The sequence below is a fragment of the Neolamprologus multifasciatus genome, chromosome 15, assembly GCF_963576455.1.
Source record: "Neolamprologus multifasciatus chromosome 15, fNeoMul1.2, whole genome shotgun sequence".
Lineage (NCBI taxonomy): Eukaryota > Metazoa > Chordata > Actinopteri > Cichliformes > Cichlidae > Neolamprologus > Neolamprologus multifasciatus.
The window spans coordinates 11,240,433-11,259,346 of record NC_140453.1 but is presented as its reverse complement, the minus strand read 5'-3'; the positions used below and the strand labels follow the sequence as shown (position 1 = coordinate 11,259,346).

Below are 18,914 nucleotides of genomic sequence, written 5' to 3'. Positions count from 1 at the left end.
ATATTTTTCCAATTTATCTCTTGATCACAACCAAGATTGTATATATGACTGAAGAAATTCTAACAGGAGCAATGCTGTCATATACATCATGCCACCATATGATACAGAAACCTAAGAGTAAAAACGCAGAATGAAAGTGTGTGCTAGCAGTTTGTGAGTAATCATGTGTGGGTAGAGAATATCTTCCTCCATCATGGACGGCAGTCCTAAATTATTTCATATCCTGTCAGCAGGCAGTATGTACTGTATGCTGCAGTCATTCATCACAATCCAAGCTCATGCAGTGCGGCAAGACACTGACTGAAAAGCAAGGCAATGTGAAGTTAACTGCGTTTACTTACTAATGGTGTGCCAACTTATATTAAGTTAATGCAGTAACCTTGCCTGCCTGTACTAGATCAACACTCCTTCTGTCTGCGTTTATTGGAAAACAAGATTAAAGCTAGATAAGAGAAGTGAATCTCTTCATTGACTTTGATTTTTATTGGTGACTTTGAAACACTGAAATTCATAACTGCTTCAGTTTGACCAAATTTTTGAGCAGAGTATTTTTAAATCGTTCATAAATCTGTTTTTGAGACCAAAGAAAACTGTTAGTGTCTACTATTTGACACCAAGAAGGATCAGTATTATCACTTCTATCACTTCATCTATTTTTTTGCTTTGTTTTCGATACAATCAAAATCAAGTCTGTCATCCTTGCCGTACTTGTTTAAAAAGGCAGATGAAAATAAAAGTACTAATATTGAGATTGTGCACGCCTCCCGCCTCTGCCAAAAATTGTTTGTTTCTCCTGTTTCTCATCGTTATTTCGCTGCTGTCTGGAAACTTAATATTCTGTCACTGTTTGTTTGCTTTTCTCTGTCAGCTTAAAAAAATATCTCTTATGATTGGTTAGAAGGAAGGTTGTTAAAAGGACAACACATTCACTGTTTAAAAAAAATCATATAAGCACTTGGCCTTTTCTGATTTATTTAATGTAAATTAACAGTTGTTTTAGTTTTGAGCAGCCCCTCATTTATGCTTTATTTTTTTAGCACCATGAAAATTACTACAAGGGAATAAAATATATAAGGCAAAAGCAGAATTTGTACTATTCTAGCAAGCTTGAAAGTCAATATTTGATATGACCATCCCTATTCTTCAACTTCTTCAGCCTGAACTGTCTTAGGCAAGCTTTCTTGTCATTTATTTTAAGATGTCGTCAGGAGTAGTTCGCCAGGCTTCTTGAAAGACGTTCAGATCTCTTCTTTGGCTGTTCAAGGAGATCCGACACTTTAGTAATGTTGAGTTTTGTGCTCTGGGAAGGCCAATTGAAGACTGTCGGTGTCCTATTGTTTTGTTTTGTTTTATCCAGGTATGTATGTATTTTAAATTCATTGAATTTGTTTTTTGTTTTTTTTCTCCCATATTCATTTAACTTAACTCAGTATTTTTTATAATTTCACAGGTCATTTTAATAACTAAAAAAACGTATCTTTTTTAAACTCTTTTTTTTTACTAACTTCCCTTTTGAAATAAACCCACATGCTACACAGTGTGTGTGTGCGCGCGTCTGTGTGTGAGCGTGTCTGCCCGTTTTCTCACTGAACCTTTCTGATATGCTGAGTATACACAATCTAAAGTGACTTACTTTGCACATAAACTAATTAAAGATAGATAGATAAATAAATGTGTTATTGATTTCTGATATGAAAACTGCATAAGAGATGGAGTTTTTTTTTTTTTTTAAAGGAGCACAGCACTCATACTCTAAAGAGTTCTGACAAGGAACGTTTAGGGAGATGCAGCTTAATTTTCAGAAGAGACTATAAATTAAGATGATAAATATTACTGTTGTGTACATGAAGAGTTTGACATTTTGAAAAGTGGACTCATAGTCTTTACAACGCTGCCAGCAGCACTGGGCAGCTTTACATAACACAAAGACCAGAGGCCGGGAGAAAGGCATGATCTACCTAGCCCTATCAACACTTCTGAGCGTCTTAGCAATGAATTAATTCATTTATATTTTATGGCTCATTTGTTTAATCTTTAGTAAAGTAAAAAGCCTCAGACTAGGTGTTGAATTATTTGGGTTAGGTTTGAGCCAGTTGTCTGACAACCAGTAGAAGCTAAACAGAGTTGAATGTACATTCAAAATGTTCAAGTGGCAAATATTTTTCATATGAGAATATAGTTTATGGCATGCGTTTCCCTTGGAAATGTGCGTTTCAAGATGATCTTCCTACATGCTACTTTGGGTCTTGTTAAAGGTCAACATGGTAACAGCTGGCAGGTAGTTTTGATATTCTGAAGACATCTGGATTCTGACAAGTGTCCATTGTGTCAAGAGTTGTTCCCAGTGAGGAGAGGATGGTGAGTGTGTGTACACTCAAAGGATCTGTGAAGTGGAGAGGAACTCTTGTTATTTTAGTGGTGGGCAGAGATTGGCACCATGTTTGGGTTTGTGTCATTTTAAAATCACTTCCACTCTTCTTTCAAACCATTTCAGCAACAGATAAAAGAGGCACATGTTTTTCCTTTTATGGACACTGATGCTCCCATTTAAGATGCTTCCTAGATGACTCACCTAAGCACAGTCTTTTCTGGACCTTCTCTCTCTCTTCTTACCATCCTTAGCCAGGATACATTCTGGTCTTACATTTCTATGGTTACAGTGAAGAGTTGTGATTATTCCTCAGTGATGGAAGCATTTCTAATAATATATTGGGGCACTGGAAACATCACATGTCAATCACTGTCCATACCTGGTCAGAGGGCCCGGTGGTGCCAGTGTCTGGCAGCCTCGCCTCTGTCAGTGCGCCCCAGGGTGGCTGTGGCTACAGTGTAGCTTGCCATCACCAGTGTGTGAATGTGTGTGTGTGAATGGGTGGATGACTGGATGTGTAAAGCGCTTTGGGGTCCTTAGGGACTAGTAAAGCGCTATACAAGTACAGGCCATTTACCATTTACCATACCAGTCAGTTGGTCCGCTGGTTCATCTGAGTACTTTATCTTTAAGAAATTGCACATATTGATCACTAAGGGAGACATGCATCAAGCCCTCTTTACTTGCTGCTTATTTCCTCCTTATTTTCGTAACTCCTATATATGACAATTTGTATCATGCTAGCAAATGGCTATGTTTAGCTACTGGTCTCTTATTTATTACATGGAATACGATCAGTCATTGATTGGCTTCTCCAAAACCTGGACCTTAGCATTACTTAACCAGTGTGGGATCATCTTGAAAGAGAACGAAACAAAAAGCAGCCAAAAATCCAAAGAAGCGCTTTGAATGTCCTTCAAGAAACCTGGAGAGCTATTCTTTACTTAAGAAAATGACAACAAAGCTTGCCTAAGAGAGTTCAGGCTGTGCTGAAGCCTAAAGGCGGTCATAAAAAATATTTGCTTTCAATCTTGTTAGAATTCTTCAAATTCTGTTTTTGCTGCATGCAGTGTATTTCCCAGTGTTTTTGAGAAAATTGTTACACCAAATTTTTCTAATTTTCCTAGCAAAATATAAAAAAACGTAGGGTGTATCAAGACTTTTACCCAGCAGTGTTTCTATTACATATAAAGAATAAAAAACAAAGTCAAACACCTAATTTAAGTGTCTGTGTTTGTAAAGATATAAACTTCAGTGAATGAATGCACTCATGCGCTTTAATAGTGACTGTATTAATAGGGAAATGAAATGAGCTGGTTTGGGTGCAGCAGGAGGGGAGGGGTTGTTTGTGGGAGAAAACCTGTTCACTGGCAGGTTATGAGTCAAAAACAAACCAAGATAAATGGAGTGAACTTTAAGCATACTCCACCTGTTACACTTTATACCTTTGTACTGCTTAACACCTCTCGTATAGTTTTGGGGGTGAAAGGGTGTCTTAGGTGACACAACAGTGAGTAGTCGTGGGTGTGTATCATCGCTGTGTGTTCTGTGGTTTTACCCAGCGGTCCCTCTTTTTTGTGTTAGTTTGACAGGAGGAGATGTGAGCCTTAGCAGCTCTCAGTACAGCCTTAATGCCATTAGCATGGTTGAGTGGGCAGACAAAGTGCTGAGGTGTGTTATGCAGGCTATGCATGATGAAAAGAACAAGACAGCGGGACGTCAGTGAAACAGATGAGGCAACATGGCTATTGGCAATGTCAAAGCATTACTTGTGTCATATTTTTCTGCATTTTCTATTACTTGAGACCCTTTTCCACAGTTATTTCCTTTTCTATACGTGTCCTTTTTCATATTCACCCTGCAGCCCATCTCTCTCGTTCTCTCAGTCGGGATGTGAGTGAAGCGTGTGTTTTCTGTACCTCTTTTATTTGAAGGTGTAATAAATAGCAAGTCGATTTATGACAAGAATTGACTCACTGAAGCTTTGTATTCTTTCTTTTTTCTGCCCCCCCCCCCTTATCAGGTAGCGGTTTCTCAGCAGAAGGATGCCGCTGGTGAAGCGCACCATTGAGCCCAGGCACCTGTGCCACACGGTGCTGCCAAGAAACATCAAAAACGAGCTGGAATGTGTGACTAACATCTCCTTGGCCAACGTCATCCGCCAGCTCAGCAGCCTCAGTCAGTAACCTGAGGACACTCGTGTACAGACACATGTGTTCTTTCATAATTTAAACAGACACGGCACACTATACATACACAGACTTGCTTCCTTTAAGTATAATAACTTTTATGAAATTTGTTTATATTGGCAGTGAGGTTGTTCCATACTTTAAGACTGAGATATTTGCACTGTACACAATTCTAGTTTAAGTAGTATGTGCGGTTTTTGATTCTTGACTCTTTAGAAAGCTCTAAAAATCTACCAACATGCCTGAGTGTAAATCATCTCATTCGCAGTATATTTTGGTCGCCATAGTTTGTGATGAATTCATTCGTGCTGGGAAGTTTGAGAAAACATTTTGCGTATTGCAGCATATGTTTATGACTCACAGGCCATGGCATGAATCCACTTTATTTTATAGAAGCTAAAAAATTAATTCAGTGCATGAAATAAATGGTGGGTGATAATGTAAAATCACCGCCTACATTTAGCAGGGCAGAAACTGGGATGTACACTGATGTATAAGTGACCCTGGCTGAAATGTATTAGCATAAAGAAAATGTTGGCAGAAAGTAATAGTTTTATCATTCTGGCTTAATCTACACCATTTTTTCTTTCTTTCTTTTTTTTTTTTTTTAAATTAAATTTTGGTATCACACATCAATGCTTATGTCTCTTTCAAAGCAGTCAGGCAGCACCTTTATGTCCCTAATGGCTTTCCACCTCACCAGTAAGCCAGTGCACAGCTCAGGCAAAGGAAAGACGTCTGTCTGTCTGTCAGAAAAACTATGCAAAAACTATGGTGCCAAATTCCATGAAAACTGGTAAAGCAGTTGAACAAAGACAAAGAGGGAATCCACTGAATTTTGGAGAAGATTTGCATATCTTTCTTTAAAATTGCAAAGCAAGCCATTGCCTTCAGTGGAAAATAGAGAATGGGGAAGAAAGATGATTTAAGTGAAAGGTGGTGTTGTTTTTGGTGCCAGATGGGCTGGTGCGAGCGTTTCAGAAACTGCTGATCTACTGCAATTTTCCCGCACAACCATCTCCAGGGTTTACGGAGAATGGTCCAAAAAAGAGAAATTAGCCAATGAGCGTCAGTTATCCGACTGTCAGAGGACAGTGACTGTTTTAAGCCAAAGGGAAAGAAACAGTACCTCAAATACCCACTCATTATAGCCACAGTATGCAGAAGACACACTCCAGGAAACTGAGTGTCACTTAAACACCACAGCCTGCCTGAGTATTGTTGCTGATCTTCTGATGGTTGTTTTCAGCAGCCATGTCACAAAGTTTAAATCATCTCATCTGGTTTCTTAAGTGTAACAGGAAGTTAGCTTTACATAAAAATTACCTCCACAGCCACCAGTTGAATACCTTTCGGCTCTTAATATCTTTAAAATAAATATATTTAATCAAGCTACTCAGTCCATTTCAGTACTTATTTTCATCTCAGTGTTTTTCAATTCTGTGTGTGCCTAGGTAAATATGCAGAGGACCTATTTGGAGAGCTCTTCAATGAAGCACACTCCTTTTCTTTCCGGGTCAACTCCCTGCAGGAGCGCGTGGACCGCCTCTCCATCAGTGTCACACAGCTGGACCCCAAAGAAGAGGAACGTGAGTGTTGTACCCACACAAGCCGTTTCACACACCACATCCCATTCTTTTGGAATTTAATATTAATATTAAACACAAATCCCCCCCCCCTCAGAGGTGAAAACCCAGGCCAGTAATAAAAAAAGTTTCTGTACCCAATAAAGTTTTTATGTGAGGAGAAATCCAGTGGTTAGACTGTAGCTTCTGTTAGCAGTAACAAAAATGGAATGTGATCATCTGTGGGACTGTCAGGTAATCTAGGTTATCCTGAGAAAGGGTAGGCAGGATGACACAATAGGGTATCTAGTGGGGAATGCGTTGCAAACTAAAAGGGGAGAGAATCATAGCAGTATAATACCACGCTCCAAGGCGCCATATCGATTTCCTGTGGGCCAGCGGTGTGTTTACGGCTTTGCACAATGCTACTGTAACTGCTGCCTTGTCACTGACAGAGACGGTAAAATGCTCACTCAGTTGTACTCACTCCTTATAACTTTTCTGTGAATGCAACCAGATACTTTTTTTTTTGTTAAACAAGGCAATGAATTGTTTCGTTTTTTGTGCAGAATTATAGGTTTTTATTTTAAACACAGATAGACGGTAGACTGCACATTCCAATCTTCACTTTGGTCTCTTTCTTTTCCCACTCGTGCAATGATACCTTGACATTAACCAAATCACTTTAAACTCTTCTTCTTCTTTTTTTAATCAACACCATTTTCACCTTTTTCCTTCATCATCTCCTCACAGCTGTTCCCCATCCTGTCTGCACCCTTTATCCTCAGCATGTCCTCATATAGTATCTGTGCGGATTGGATAATTGCAAGTGATCTAATTGTAGAAGCCTGTTGTCCAGGTCTTTGCTGGGAAGTGAGATGTTTTTGTGTGCAGAAGTTGGAGGGGAAACACGTGTGGGCTAACATGCACTCCTCAAAAGGTTCACTGTCTTAGCCTGCAGAGAATGAACTATAAATATTTATTATTTTAGAGACACATCTATGGATTGACTTTGGGAAATACCCAAGAAAAAACTATGTTAATCTTTGTATCATTTAAGTAAAAGATTACTAGCTCCTATTCATGTGATGTTACTGTGATTGAATTGATAAATATGTGATTATGATTTTGTCTTTATTCACTGTGTGCATGTGGTCCATGGTCTTATCTCCCCTCACATACAAGCCTGACTTATCCCCTTTTAGCTCAAAGTATTGGCTTGAGAGACAATGGATAAGAATCAGCTCAGTTGCAGTTTAAGTGTGTGGTGGTGGTGGTGGGGGAGAGCTGGAGGGGTGGAGAGTAAGAAAAATGGAAGGATAGAGGGATGGGTGCATAATACAGGACACTGCAGCAAAAACCAGTGGTGTGTAAAAGGACTGTACCGCAGAATTTTCTGGGCCAGGTTGAAATGGCCTCCTCTGCAGGTTACAGAGATTTCCCACTCAGTTCAGCTCCTCAGTATTCATTTGTTACCAAGAGAAAATTCTCTTTGAATCAAAAAGCCCACACTTACTGTTCTCTCGTAATATGTTAATAACTGATTAGTGAAATCAAGTTATAAAACGGCAAACTAAGCGAGTATGCTATGACTGCACAGGAGATGAACAGAAAGATGATCAGTTGTGCGAAGATTTTAGGTTTTTTGTAAACACGACCCTGCATTTACCACCTCCCTTTCCTCTTGTTTTACCCATTCATGGTCAAACACACACCACAGTTCAACTGTATGCTTTTAGAGTAAGCACATAACTTGCTTTGTAATATGGCCAGTGTGTGTTTCCGCCTTGTGGTTGCCATGAGAAGGAGGTGTGAAGGAGAGGAGAATGAGTGCACAAAGGGATTGGACCATAAATCAGGACAGTGAAGGAATAAAGATAGGGTGGAGGATGGGGCACAGGCAAGGTAGAGGAGTGAGGAGTGCACTTATATTTTACAGATGCTGTCCACAAAACCACAACAAGTTTCTGTGAGACTATTTAAAACCTTTTATGAGCTATTAGCAATTGGTGCTACTGAACTTGCACACATACTGTAATTTGTGATTAAGTTATGATCATGTTCAGTGCTAATACTTTTAATTTGCCAGGCATAATCAGTGTTGCAATAATTATTACAGGATTTGTAAATATGTGAAATTTTTGAAGTTTTTCATATTAAAGTTTTCAGATCTTGAATTTTTTGTGATGGTTCTCAGGCACCCGGGTCAGGGTAGTCTATAGTGATGGTAGTCTAAATAATGAACCATCAAAGAGTCTAAGTTCTTAGACTCTTGATTTGAGGTTTAAACAATAAAAAAAGTGTATGTTTAAAAAAAAAAAATGTAAATCTCACATTAGCTTTACCAGAGGGGTTATGGTTAGCAGTGATGCAGGGAAACACCATAAATGTGTACTATGGTAGGCATAACATATCATAATAAGCACTTCTGCCACCTCTGCCAATATACATAATCTGCACCTGACAGAAAGAGAATGACTGCTTTAATAAAAAAGAGCCTGTATGCAGGCCATTTATTATATAATTAAAGGTTTGGTTCCATCCCTGTTACCTTAATGGTGTTATAGCTGTACTTAAAATAAGATGAGATATTTGGGTTTTGTTAGATTAGCACCTTTCACTGAATCATAATTAATATTTTTACACCCAAGGGCTAAATTTAAACCTTTTGCGCACAGAGGATGGCAAGTGTTGGTTTAATAATACCTGTGACGAGCAGACACATCCTATTGTTTCTGTGTATATGTACATAAGGAGCTTGTAGGGGTCCAAATGAGCTTTGCCGCTTAAAGACATACAGTATAAATCGTAAGGAAAAGGGGTGAAGGAAAGTAGGTGACTTGAAAGAAGTTCAGCTGAAGGTCGCAGAGAAATGTGGGATGAAGGAATGGTCATAGTGATGTATGCAGTGCCACTGCTGGTGCAGTGGTTAAGGTCAAAGAATTTTATTTCACATGAATTTATATACACTATGTTAAGTCTCACACACACGCGGACACACACACACACACACACGCGGACACACACACACACACACACACACACACACACACACACACACACACACACACACACACAGCTTGCCCACATCCTGCAGGCTTTTCAAAGGGTACTCTGCCCTTTAGACCTCAGTTGCCACTCCCCTTTTTGTCTCTGTCTGCATTGCCCCCTGCACCCCTCTGTCTTTGTTGTCCTCCTCACTCTCATCTCTCTGATTGATCTCTGCTCTTCCTCCATCTTGCGTGGATGCTATTTGTGTGCTGTCAGGCTCTCTTCCCCCTATCACTGTAGCCAGCCAAACTAATGGCCTGTATCCCCTATTTAATGGCCCCGTTATATCATTGCCCTGGCTGCGGGCCTTTATGGAAGGCCACAAAGCCACCCCAAGTCCCTGTGCACTTTTCTATATATGCCGTCTTATTCCATTTCTCGCTTCCCCTATTAGTACTTCTCATCTGTTTACTTGTGTACCTATTTTATACATGGTTTATATTTTATATTTCCTCTATCACCAGTTTTCTTTTCTAACATGATTTTTTTTTCTTTTATCATTTTGTATTTGCTTTTCTCTCTTTTACTTCAGTTTTTTTAGTTGCTTGTTAACCTTCCCTGACTCCTCTCTCTCTGTTACATCACTTTTCTTGTTCTCGCCTTTGATCTTTCCTCAAAATTTTATCATTTTATCCTTTACAAAGTACTACATGTGTACAGAGTATATAAAGGTAGAGCATAAAAAAAAGAGGCTAAATTGTTTTCTCCGAAGCTCCCATTTGTTGTTGTTATTGAAAAAAATAATGTTCAGATTGAGGTTTTTTTTCTCATTTATGTCCTCTTCTTTTGTTATGTATACATATATTTATGTATCCCCCATGGTGGCACTTCTTGGCTCACAACCTGGGGTCTAATCCACCCTGGCTAGGACCTTTTGGTGTGGGGTTTGCATGTTCTCTTGATGCTTGTGTGGTGCTCTCTATGTCTACTCTAGGTCAAATAGTTGTACAGCACTTTGTTTGAAAGCGCTTTATAAATAAAGTTATTATTATTATTACTCTAGGTTCATCCCAAAGTTGAAAGATGTGCTTGCTTGGTGAATTGGTGAACCTAAATGTGAATGTGCTGTTGTTTAACCCTGCGACGGGGTGTATCCCACCTCTCATCCACGACAGTTAAGATGGTCTCATTGTGACCCTGAATTGGATAAGCGGATGGATGAATGGTTCTGTGAAGGAATGGATGATTTGAATAAAAGCCCTGGTAAAGGCTTACAGGAAAGCAAAAGTGCAACCCTCAGCAGCTGAAAAGTGAGGGCTGATACACTGGGGAAAAAAACAAAACAGAAAATAAGTAATAATGCAATAAAAATGGACATAATTACAATGTATAATTTAATACTAATAATTTAATTATTAATTTTAATATAACATTATAGTCATTTTTCTATAATTCTGTCAGTGTTTATGTTTTGTGTTGTTTTTGTGTTGAAAGTACTGTATTATGAAATGTTTTTATTTGCCAGGCATTCAATTTCTTGCACTAGATGGTTTTTCTGGTCTGCCTCACCATTTATGTAGAAACCAGTGGGACATGGTCATGTGACAAAGTTTTTCTTCAGGCAGACTCAGACGATTATGCAGATGCTAAAAGAGCATTTGCACACCCAAAAGCATTATGAGTGATGACTAGCAAGCAGCCGTGATGAAAGCCTACTGAAGTCAACTCCAAACTGATAAGGTGACTTCAACAGTTTATACTTTCTTCTTAGTACACACTAGTTGACAGTGCAGTTGTGAATACTAACACGATGTCCCAGTACGAATTTCAGATGGTTGGCATGCACTTCGTGTGTCTTTTATTTGTTCTTCTTCTGCAACAGTCTGTCTCACTGCAGTACAAGACTCACTCTGTTTACTCTAAAACTGCATAGCACTTGTAATTTATGAGGGGTTTCTATGCACATGGAAGAACTTCTAGATAAATTTGAGTAAAGGACAAAATGAAAGACAGAGGACAAACAATAAACAAGCTTATGCGGAGAGACGGAGCAAAAACCGAATCAGGGAAAGGAAAGAGTGTGAAGAACTGCGCAGAAGGGGAAATATAGGGCAACATTTGCATTGAAGTACAACAGCAGAGGGAGACGTGCCTGCATACTAAAAGACAGTTTGGCCTGTGACTTTTCTTATCTAGTATTGCTGCGCGTAGGACTGCATGTCTATGAGATAGGGGGATGAAATGAAGAAAGAGGGAAAACATAATTTTCGTGAAACTAGGAGGGGAACTGAAGGGAGGGGTGTGTGAGCGACAAGAACTTCCTCACCTCTCTTTAGTTGAAGTGTTTTAGACAGATGCTATCTGTTTAAGAGAAAGATATGAGGGATGGAGATAAACTTTCCAGCACTGGCTTGCTGATAAGAAGCTTCACATCCTGAGATCAGAGTCTGCTGCACCTGGTGTTGCTTGACCTAACACACACATACACGTATACACACACTCTACTTATGCCTCTGCAAGGACCTCATATCCCAATTCCTTCACGGACCCTAAAACCAAATCTTAACCCTCAAACAGTTCTTTCAAGGTTTGAGAGCATTTTGGCCACTCATCACTTGAGACACACACACACACACACACACACACACACACACACACACACACACACACACACACACACACACACACACACACACACACACACACACACTCTCTTGCTATATCTCTCACTAATTTACTTTCATTCTCCTATACATACACTCACATTTTTCACATTAACTAAATGTCTTCGTTAAATGGGTCTAATTGGTAGTTCAGCTGAATAAATGACATTTTGTAATTAGGATGTAAAGGCTCATGTTAAGACATCCATTTGAACACGCGTGTTTGTGTGCCTTGTGTTTCTCTGCCCGCATTGATTAGTGTAGTAATCTGCACTGAAGCTCTAGTATTGCTTTTTGGAGGTTTATAGCACCTCACGCTGCATCAAATGAGTCCTGGCACAGACTTGTGCGCTGCCTCTCACTTATTTGTCGCTTTTGCACCTACTTGTCACACCATCTGACAGCCTCATGCACTTCCCTTAATTCACAGGGGCAGCAGGGCACAGTGCTCTTGCTCAGCATACAACAATACCAAATTGGCACTCACCTTTTGACCACTGCTTGTACCTGGCCCTCACAGGCTGTTATGTGGCTATAAGAGTCCTTTCTGTGGGTTTTTTCTGTACATTTGCAAGCGGGGAGTGGGAGTACTGGCATCAGCTCATGGTGCACTTTCCTGACTTTCAGCCTAACCTTCCTGTGGAACAGGGGTAGTACAAAAAAGAAATGCCCTACAGGGATCACTAAAGTATAAAATAATAAAATATCTCTTTAATGTTCATAACCCTTCCCACGTCTGTATCCCTTACCTTCTCCCTTTTCAGCTAGAGAAAAATGCACTTTAATTTCTTAGATCTCAACATTACTCCTACAATTATCCCTGGCTCTTCTCTGATCACTGTGGGCAGTCAAATTGTCATGCCACTGTAGCTCTGATTTTGATTTTTTTTTTGCCCTTATCAACCCTGGTGTGTCTGATCTTGGAGCGACTGAAGTATATTATTACACCCCCGGCACAAGCGCAAGTTAAAATCTTAAAGGATTAATCTCTCTTTCAGCATGGGTTCTTATTTTTCGAGCTCTGGAGATATGCGGAGGCTGATGACTGCAGCATTGCTACAAACAAGTTAATACTAGCAGGCAGGCAACAATATTATATACACAAAAAAGCCCCACAAGTTAGACATACTCATATTTTTTTTTTAAGTTAACCGTTACGTCTGTAAATCATAAACATCCATTACATACTGGCTTCCTGCTCTGACTCATGCTACTGCAGTTGTGTTCAGTGTTGTGTTCATTAAATTGCTTTTTTCAGCTGATCATCAAGTCTAACGTTGCTACATTGTTCCTAGATTTCAGTAGCAAGTACATGCCCATGTTTGGTCTGTGATTTTTTTTTTTTTAGTCTGTTCTTAGGTGGTTGCTAGGCAACTTGATGGCGTCATGCTATACCATGCATAATTCAAGTTTTATGGATAGAAATGCGATTTTATTGTTGCGAAACTGAAATGATGCAATGTTTTTTCTAAGGTGTTATAGGCGCATAAACTCTATAAATGGGCCATTTGAGCCATTGGTAGGTGGTTGCTAGGGATGATGATGATATCATAATGTATTGTTCAACTTTTGCGGTTATAAATAAGGTGCTATTGCCTTAAAATGAAAATGATGTGATGCTTTTATAAGTTGTTATACATTAAGAATTGCCATAAATGGGTCATTTTAGCCCATCATTAGGTAGTTGGTAGGCAACATGATGACATATGTCTGATGTTGATGAGTATCTTCTGGGGCTTGTTTGCCAAGTTTGGACGCTCAACTCCTCATTGTGTAGGAGGAGTTCACAGATAAATGAACAAAGAATTTGTGTATCAGTTTCTGTAGCATGTAGAGATCTGAACTTCTGGCCTGATTTGACTGCTGACAATAAAAATATTTTGGAATTTTTCATTAGTATTGTCATTTATTCCCACTTTCATGCCAGGAAAAAATGAGGAAAGATCTAAATTTTTAAATACAACCTCAGCTCTTCATCGTCACCACAAAATTGATGTAAGAACACCCAAACTTTGAATTCAAAGACTCATCTCATCAGCCAATGCCTGGCTAACACGATGTTCTACTGATACATAGGTATTTAAATCAGCTGAATCATCGTATTTGGTGTAGTACTTTATCATAAAGATGAGAAACTATTGTCAAAACTATGAACAAGGTTGTAATAAACCAAAATCATTATTTAAAAGTTTAATCAGGTTGCATAGACAAACACTAAATACATTTTTAAATGCAAGCCACCAGGTCAGTGGGAATGTGTAAGGTACATGAGTTAATTTATATGGATAAACTTTAAAGCTAAAGTGCTTCAAATGCTATGTGTATATGCATGCAGGTACACAGCACATTTAAAATGCATGTAGTTTTTCCATAAATCTTGTAGCAGGAAGCCACAGAAGACAGATCAACCCCCTCGGTGTCATCTTGTAGCCTTTTCTGTTTAACTTGGGACAAAATGCTGTGTGCAGTATGTTTTATTTTCCCTCCTGTGTGTGTGTATCCAGTATAAATGGCTGTTAAAGCTTTTCCCTTGTGCTGTCTTTGAAGCTTAATCCACCCTCTGGCTCTGCTCAGGTTACTGTGCTTCTCTGGGTCCCGGGTTTCTGTGGGATATTTTCTGTTTTTCTTATTAAAATCCTACTTGATGTGTTTATGTATCTTCTCTCTCTGTCTCTTTCTCTTTAATACGGCCCCCTCCTCTTTCGCTGCACATTCCCATGTTAGTTTTAGGTCTTTTCTCTCTTCAAATTTCCTCTCTTTTCACCATTTGTTTGCCAGTATTTCTTACGAATGGTTCTTTTATATCAGCTGCTGCTCTTTGTTTTACTGTTGGTACATCTTTTCTCCGTCTCTGTCTGTCCCCTGTTGCCATTATACCGGCTCTGGTGTGTCCAAGTCGTTTTATTATCTCCCTCTTGCATTCTATGGCCTCCTATCTCCCTTGCAGAGTCTTACTCACCAAAGCTCAGCCTCCTCATAGTGTTTGTTCATAATGATACTTCAGTGCCTCAGGTGGCTGGTATGTCACAACACTGACAGTCTGTGGAAGTCATTATCCAGCTGCATTGCTGCAATGTAGAGGACTGAATTGTGTTAGTAGACCCTTACTGGGCTTTATCTCATTTTGCTGAGGCAATGGTTAAATGACTGTAAGTGATTTCCTTGCAGTGTTTTTTAGATTGTACGTTCGTTCTGTCATGTTTGTTGGTCTGTCATGCCATGACTTTTTTTCTTCTTCTTCTTTTCCCGAGCTTCTTCTGGGCACCATTAAAGTACATCCATTTGTCACTTCCTCATGTATAATTCAGATCTAGTTGCAACGTTCTAGATCTCTTTCCAAGACTTTCTGTTTACCAGATTGAGGGTTAGCGTTGGTCTAGTTGTGTGTGTGTGTGTGTGTGTGTGTGTGTGTGTGTGTGTGTGTGTGTGTGTGTCCCATCTTCCCTTTAGCGCTTTCTCCAGCCTGTTTTTCTGTGAGCTTCGTCTGTACAGAATTGATTTTCTTCTGTTATTTTTTTTTTTTTGCCCTCTGAAAATGTCAGTTATTCCCGGATGAAAGAAGTGCAATCATTTCTACGGTTTCTGAGAGACGACCTTAGCTTCGCCTAGCCTAGCTTATCTTGCTCATCATGTTGTTGTTTACTTTAAGGGAATTGAAGACGACCAGTTAGGACAGCAATGTAGCGTTAGCCTGAGGGAGGACGATTAGTGGTTTATAATAGGTTTAGTCTGCTGTAATGTTGATTGTGACTGTTTGATTGATGATGTCAGATTGATGATGATGATGATGATGATAATGAGGAGACGGAACCAGATGCTAATTATTGTGTTCATCAATGACATGAGAGAGACAAAGAGCCTGTTGGTTGGGGTGTGTGTGTGTTTTCTGAACATTGTTAGGCAGGTACAGTCAAACAGCAGTAAGCGTGTATCTATCCTTCTTCTACCTTCATAGAGGTAGCAAACGTACATGTGGCAGATGCTTCACAAAGAACCTGCTTTCTTCCCCTCTCTTCTCTTTTCTCCATCTGTCTCTTCTTTCCCAGTGTCTCTTCAGGACATCACCATGAGGAAGGCCTTCAGGAGTTCTACTGTTCAGGACCAGCAGCTGTTTGATCGCACGTCTCTGCCTGTCCCACTGCAGGAGACGTACCACACCTGCGAGCAGCCCCCACCGCTCAACATCCTCACACCCTACAGGTCTGAATCCAGCCAGTTCAACTGACTCTGTGATCCTTTTTGCAAACCATTGTAACTGGTTCTATTGTATTGGGGTTTTTACTTCTCAACCATGAAAGACTGATGGGGTAATGGGGTGTTGTCATCATCCCACCAAGTGGGCAAGCGGGTAGTGTGTGACACCCAACTTTGTGAACACGATAACTCAAGATTTTTAAATTAATACCATAGGTGCATTTCCTAAAAATCTCACACAAATATGAATATCGGTGATGTTGACCTCAAGTTTTCTGAAAATCTTATGAATATGACTCGAAAAACATGTCACCTAAGATTTTCAAATTGATATCACAGGTGCATTTACTAGGAGTCTAAAGGGCGGGACTATTTTTATTTGTATTTTTTACAATTATAATACATGTTTAATTTAGCATTCTGGAAATGGTTTACCAAAGAAGGGGTTGTTCCTAGCAATTGCATGTTTCCCGTTAATAGAAGTTTACCCCGTGTTTTCTGTCTCTGGACAGCGGAAAACATTAATGCGCTCGTATTTTATTGATGGGCACCAGAAGAGGCTGATTGCACCCCACTGTGTCAGCAAAAAGTACCCAAACGGTCCTCAATTACAGCTTTCATTTGGCCCATTCACTCGTATTATGGTTGTGCCTACCGTTATAAAAGCTTTCATTAAACAAGACACTGATGCTCACAGTAAGCCATCACACAGAGTGATTAGAAAATGCACCCCGACTAAGATATCTGTAATCTCAAGTGGGTGGCAGCTTTACTTAAATTTAGAATGGATAAATAGTTAAACGTTATTTTGTGTGGTTTGTGTCTGGACAGTTTTTTTTTGGTTGCCTTTAAAGTGTAACTCAAGAGGACACTGTTTTTTTTTTTTAAATTATTACTGGCAGGCTTGTCAGTCCTTGACACCAGGCATCGCTCCTGGCTCTTGTGGACAAGTAGGGGGCGAAGAGAGCAAGAAGAGCGAGGCATTTAAAGATGAATAATCCATAAAAAGTTCTGCTGGGCAGCACTTTCTCTTTTCTATTTTATGACCTTCTCACTTTGTTCCTTTTTTTTTTCATCCTCACTCTTCACTCACCTTTTCCCCTCCTTTTCTATCTAATGCTTTCCCCCTGACAGGGCCACTTGCAAAAAAGGTTAAAAGCCAAACATAATCTCTTTGTTGGTGGATGTGCTTATACAGATGCGTGCACTGTAAGAGAGAGGTAGGCTGAGGTGTACAAACCTCGTCACTGCTGTGCTTTTAACCCGTGGGCCTTGACGTGGCCTAGACCGGGGGAGAGCCGGGTACAGGTTTCTGCTTCGCTTAAGTGCTTTGCTGTCACGCTAGTGGAAAACGAATTCTCATTTATTATTTTAAGAGGTTAACAGCTAATGTTTGAAAAAATAATTTCAACTTTCCGGTAAGTGATAGGGTAGCTTTGGGCACATAGTCCAATAGTGTGTTCGATGTAACTGCCGTTATATAGAGAACAGTTTCTCTACTAGATGTTCCTTTGAGATAAAGACTGGCATCTACAGGTGGGCAACAAGTTAAAAACAAAAAGCAAAAAAAATATGTGTAGTAAAAATATTGGGCCACTATATGTTGCATGCCTTGTAGAATCAGTGATCGGCATTGTTTTTACAAGGGTAACTGGGAAATCCTTTCCTGTGGGTTTTTTGTTGTTGTTGTTGTTGTTGTTTTTGGTGAGAATAAAGGTCATTATTTAAAACAGTGACCCTCCAAAGAGTACAGCTGGTGCCAGACTGTGAGACGGCTTAAGGTGCTGCCTTGTATTTTATATTTTTGCTAATCACTTAATCTTGTATTTATTTCCAGTTAATTAACATTGAAGTGATTTTTCTTTTTCAATATATACAAGCACAACAAGTCATCGGTGGGTTAAAAGAGGTTGAAATGCAGCACATCTTGTGGCCTTTATTGAGCTGAATTTTAGTTTCCACCCTCGTCAGATCTCATCTGGAGCTGCTTTTATTTATTTATTTATCTTTTGTTCATCAGCACTGGCTTAATGATTAGGATTGTCATGGGTGGTGATTTCATTCTTCTGTTTAATTAATTAAAATCTGGCCATATTTTGGGATCTTTTGAATTTGCTTTGCTGTTAGATTTCTCCCTCCTCCTCTTGTCCTTCCTCCCCCACCCCCTTTTTTTCCTGTATTTATATTCTCTCTACTAAGAGGCTCCCTAGGATACTTCCTTATGCCGTTACTTCTCAGATCCACCCTGAAAAGAGCTTCTCTTTCTCATACACAACATAAACATGCACCTCAACTACACAAAAAAATAGCAGGCATAATAATTTACTTTAACTCTCAAAGAGGACCTGCAGTGCACACCACAGAAGCTTTTCTTCCCTTTGTGTTGCATATCATTAAACTTTCCACTCTTGCCTTCTGAAGCCTCACTTTTTCATGAACATGACATTGCCAAATAATTGACTCCCTAGACGTGGGCAACAGCGGGTGAATGCAAGTGCTCACAGGTTCACGTTAGGACTACCGAACGGTCTGGACACACAGCCTCAGCCGACACAGTTCCTGCTCCTGGTTTGGCCGAGGTTTAAAAGGTTAAAAATAAGAGTTCTCTTTTCAGCATTCACTCGGTATCTCATCATTGGGATACTCTCTCTTGAGTAGCCTTCAGAAGCTCATATTTCTTCTCTGGGTCTGTATCAATATCCGGACACATACTTTCACACGTGGAAGTTTTAACTCATTCGAATGAAGGACAAGCTAATTCTACAGCCAGGCATCTGTCATTTGTCTGTCTATCCTTCTATAATTCACAAGGAACTTGGACACAGAGATTACTCAAATGGGACTTCATCCAAACTGTGCTGGAGGCCAGAGTCACATTTGCTGTCTTACGGGCAGTGACTTGTAAACTGAGCCAGATGAGCTGATACTCAATTCTAATTCA

At 39.7% G+C, this 18,914-nt stretch overlaps 1 protein-coding gene across 4 annotated transcripts in view; it reads left to right on the top strand.

Moving 5' to 3' along the window:
* The window catches only part of wasf1 (WASP family member 1), a 64,998-nt gene that overhangs the window by 25,659 nt on the left and 20,425 nt on the right, over positions 1–18,914 (top strand). For all 4 annotated transcript variants that reach the window (XM_085132836.1, XM_085132839.1, XM_085132837.1 and 1 more), the window contains exons 2-4: positions 4,395–4,549; positions 6,015–6,149; positions 15,826–15,979. In XM_085132836.1, the coding sequence (XP_084988962.1) occupies positions 4,417–4,549; positions 6,015–6,149; positions 15,826–15,979 (422 nt within the window). In that variant the 5' untranslated portion in view covers positions 4,395–4,416. The remainder of the gene's footprint in view (positions 1–4,394; positions 4,550–6,014; positions 6,150–15,825; positions 15,980–18,914) is intronic.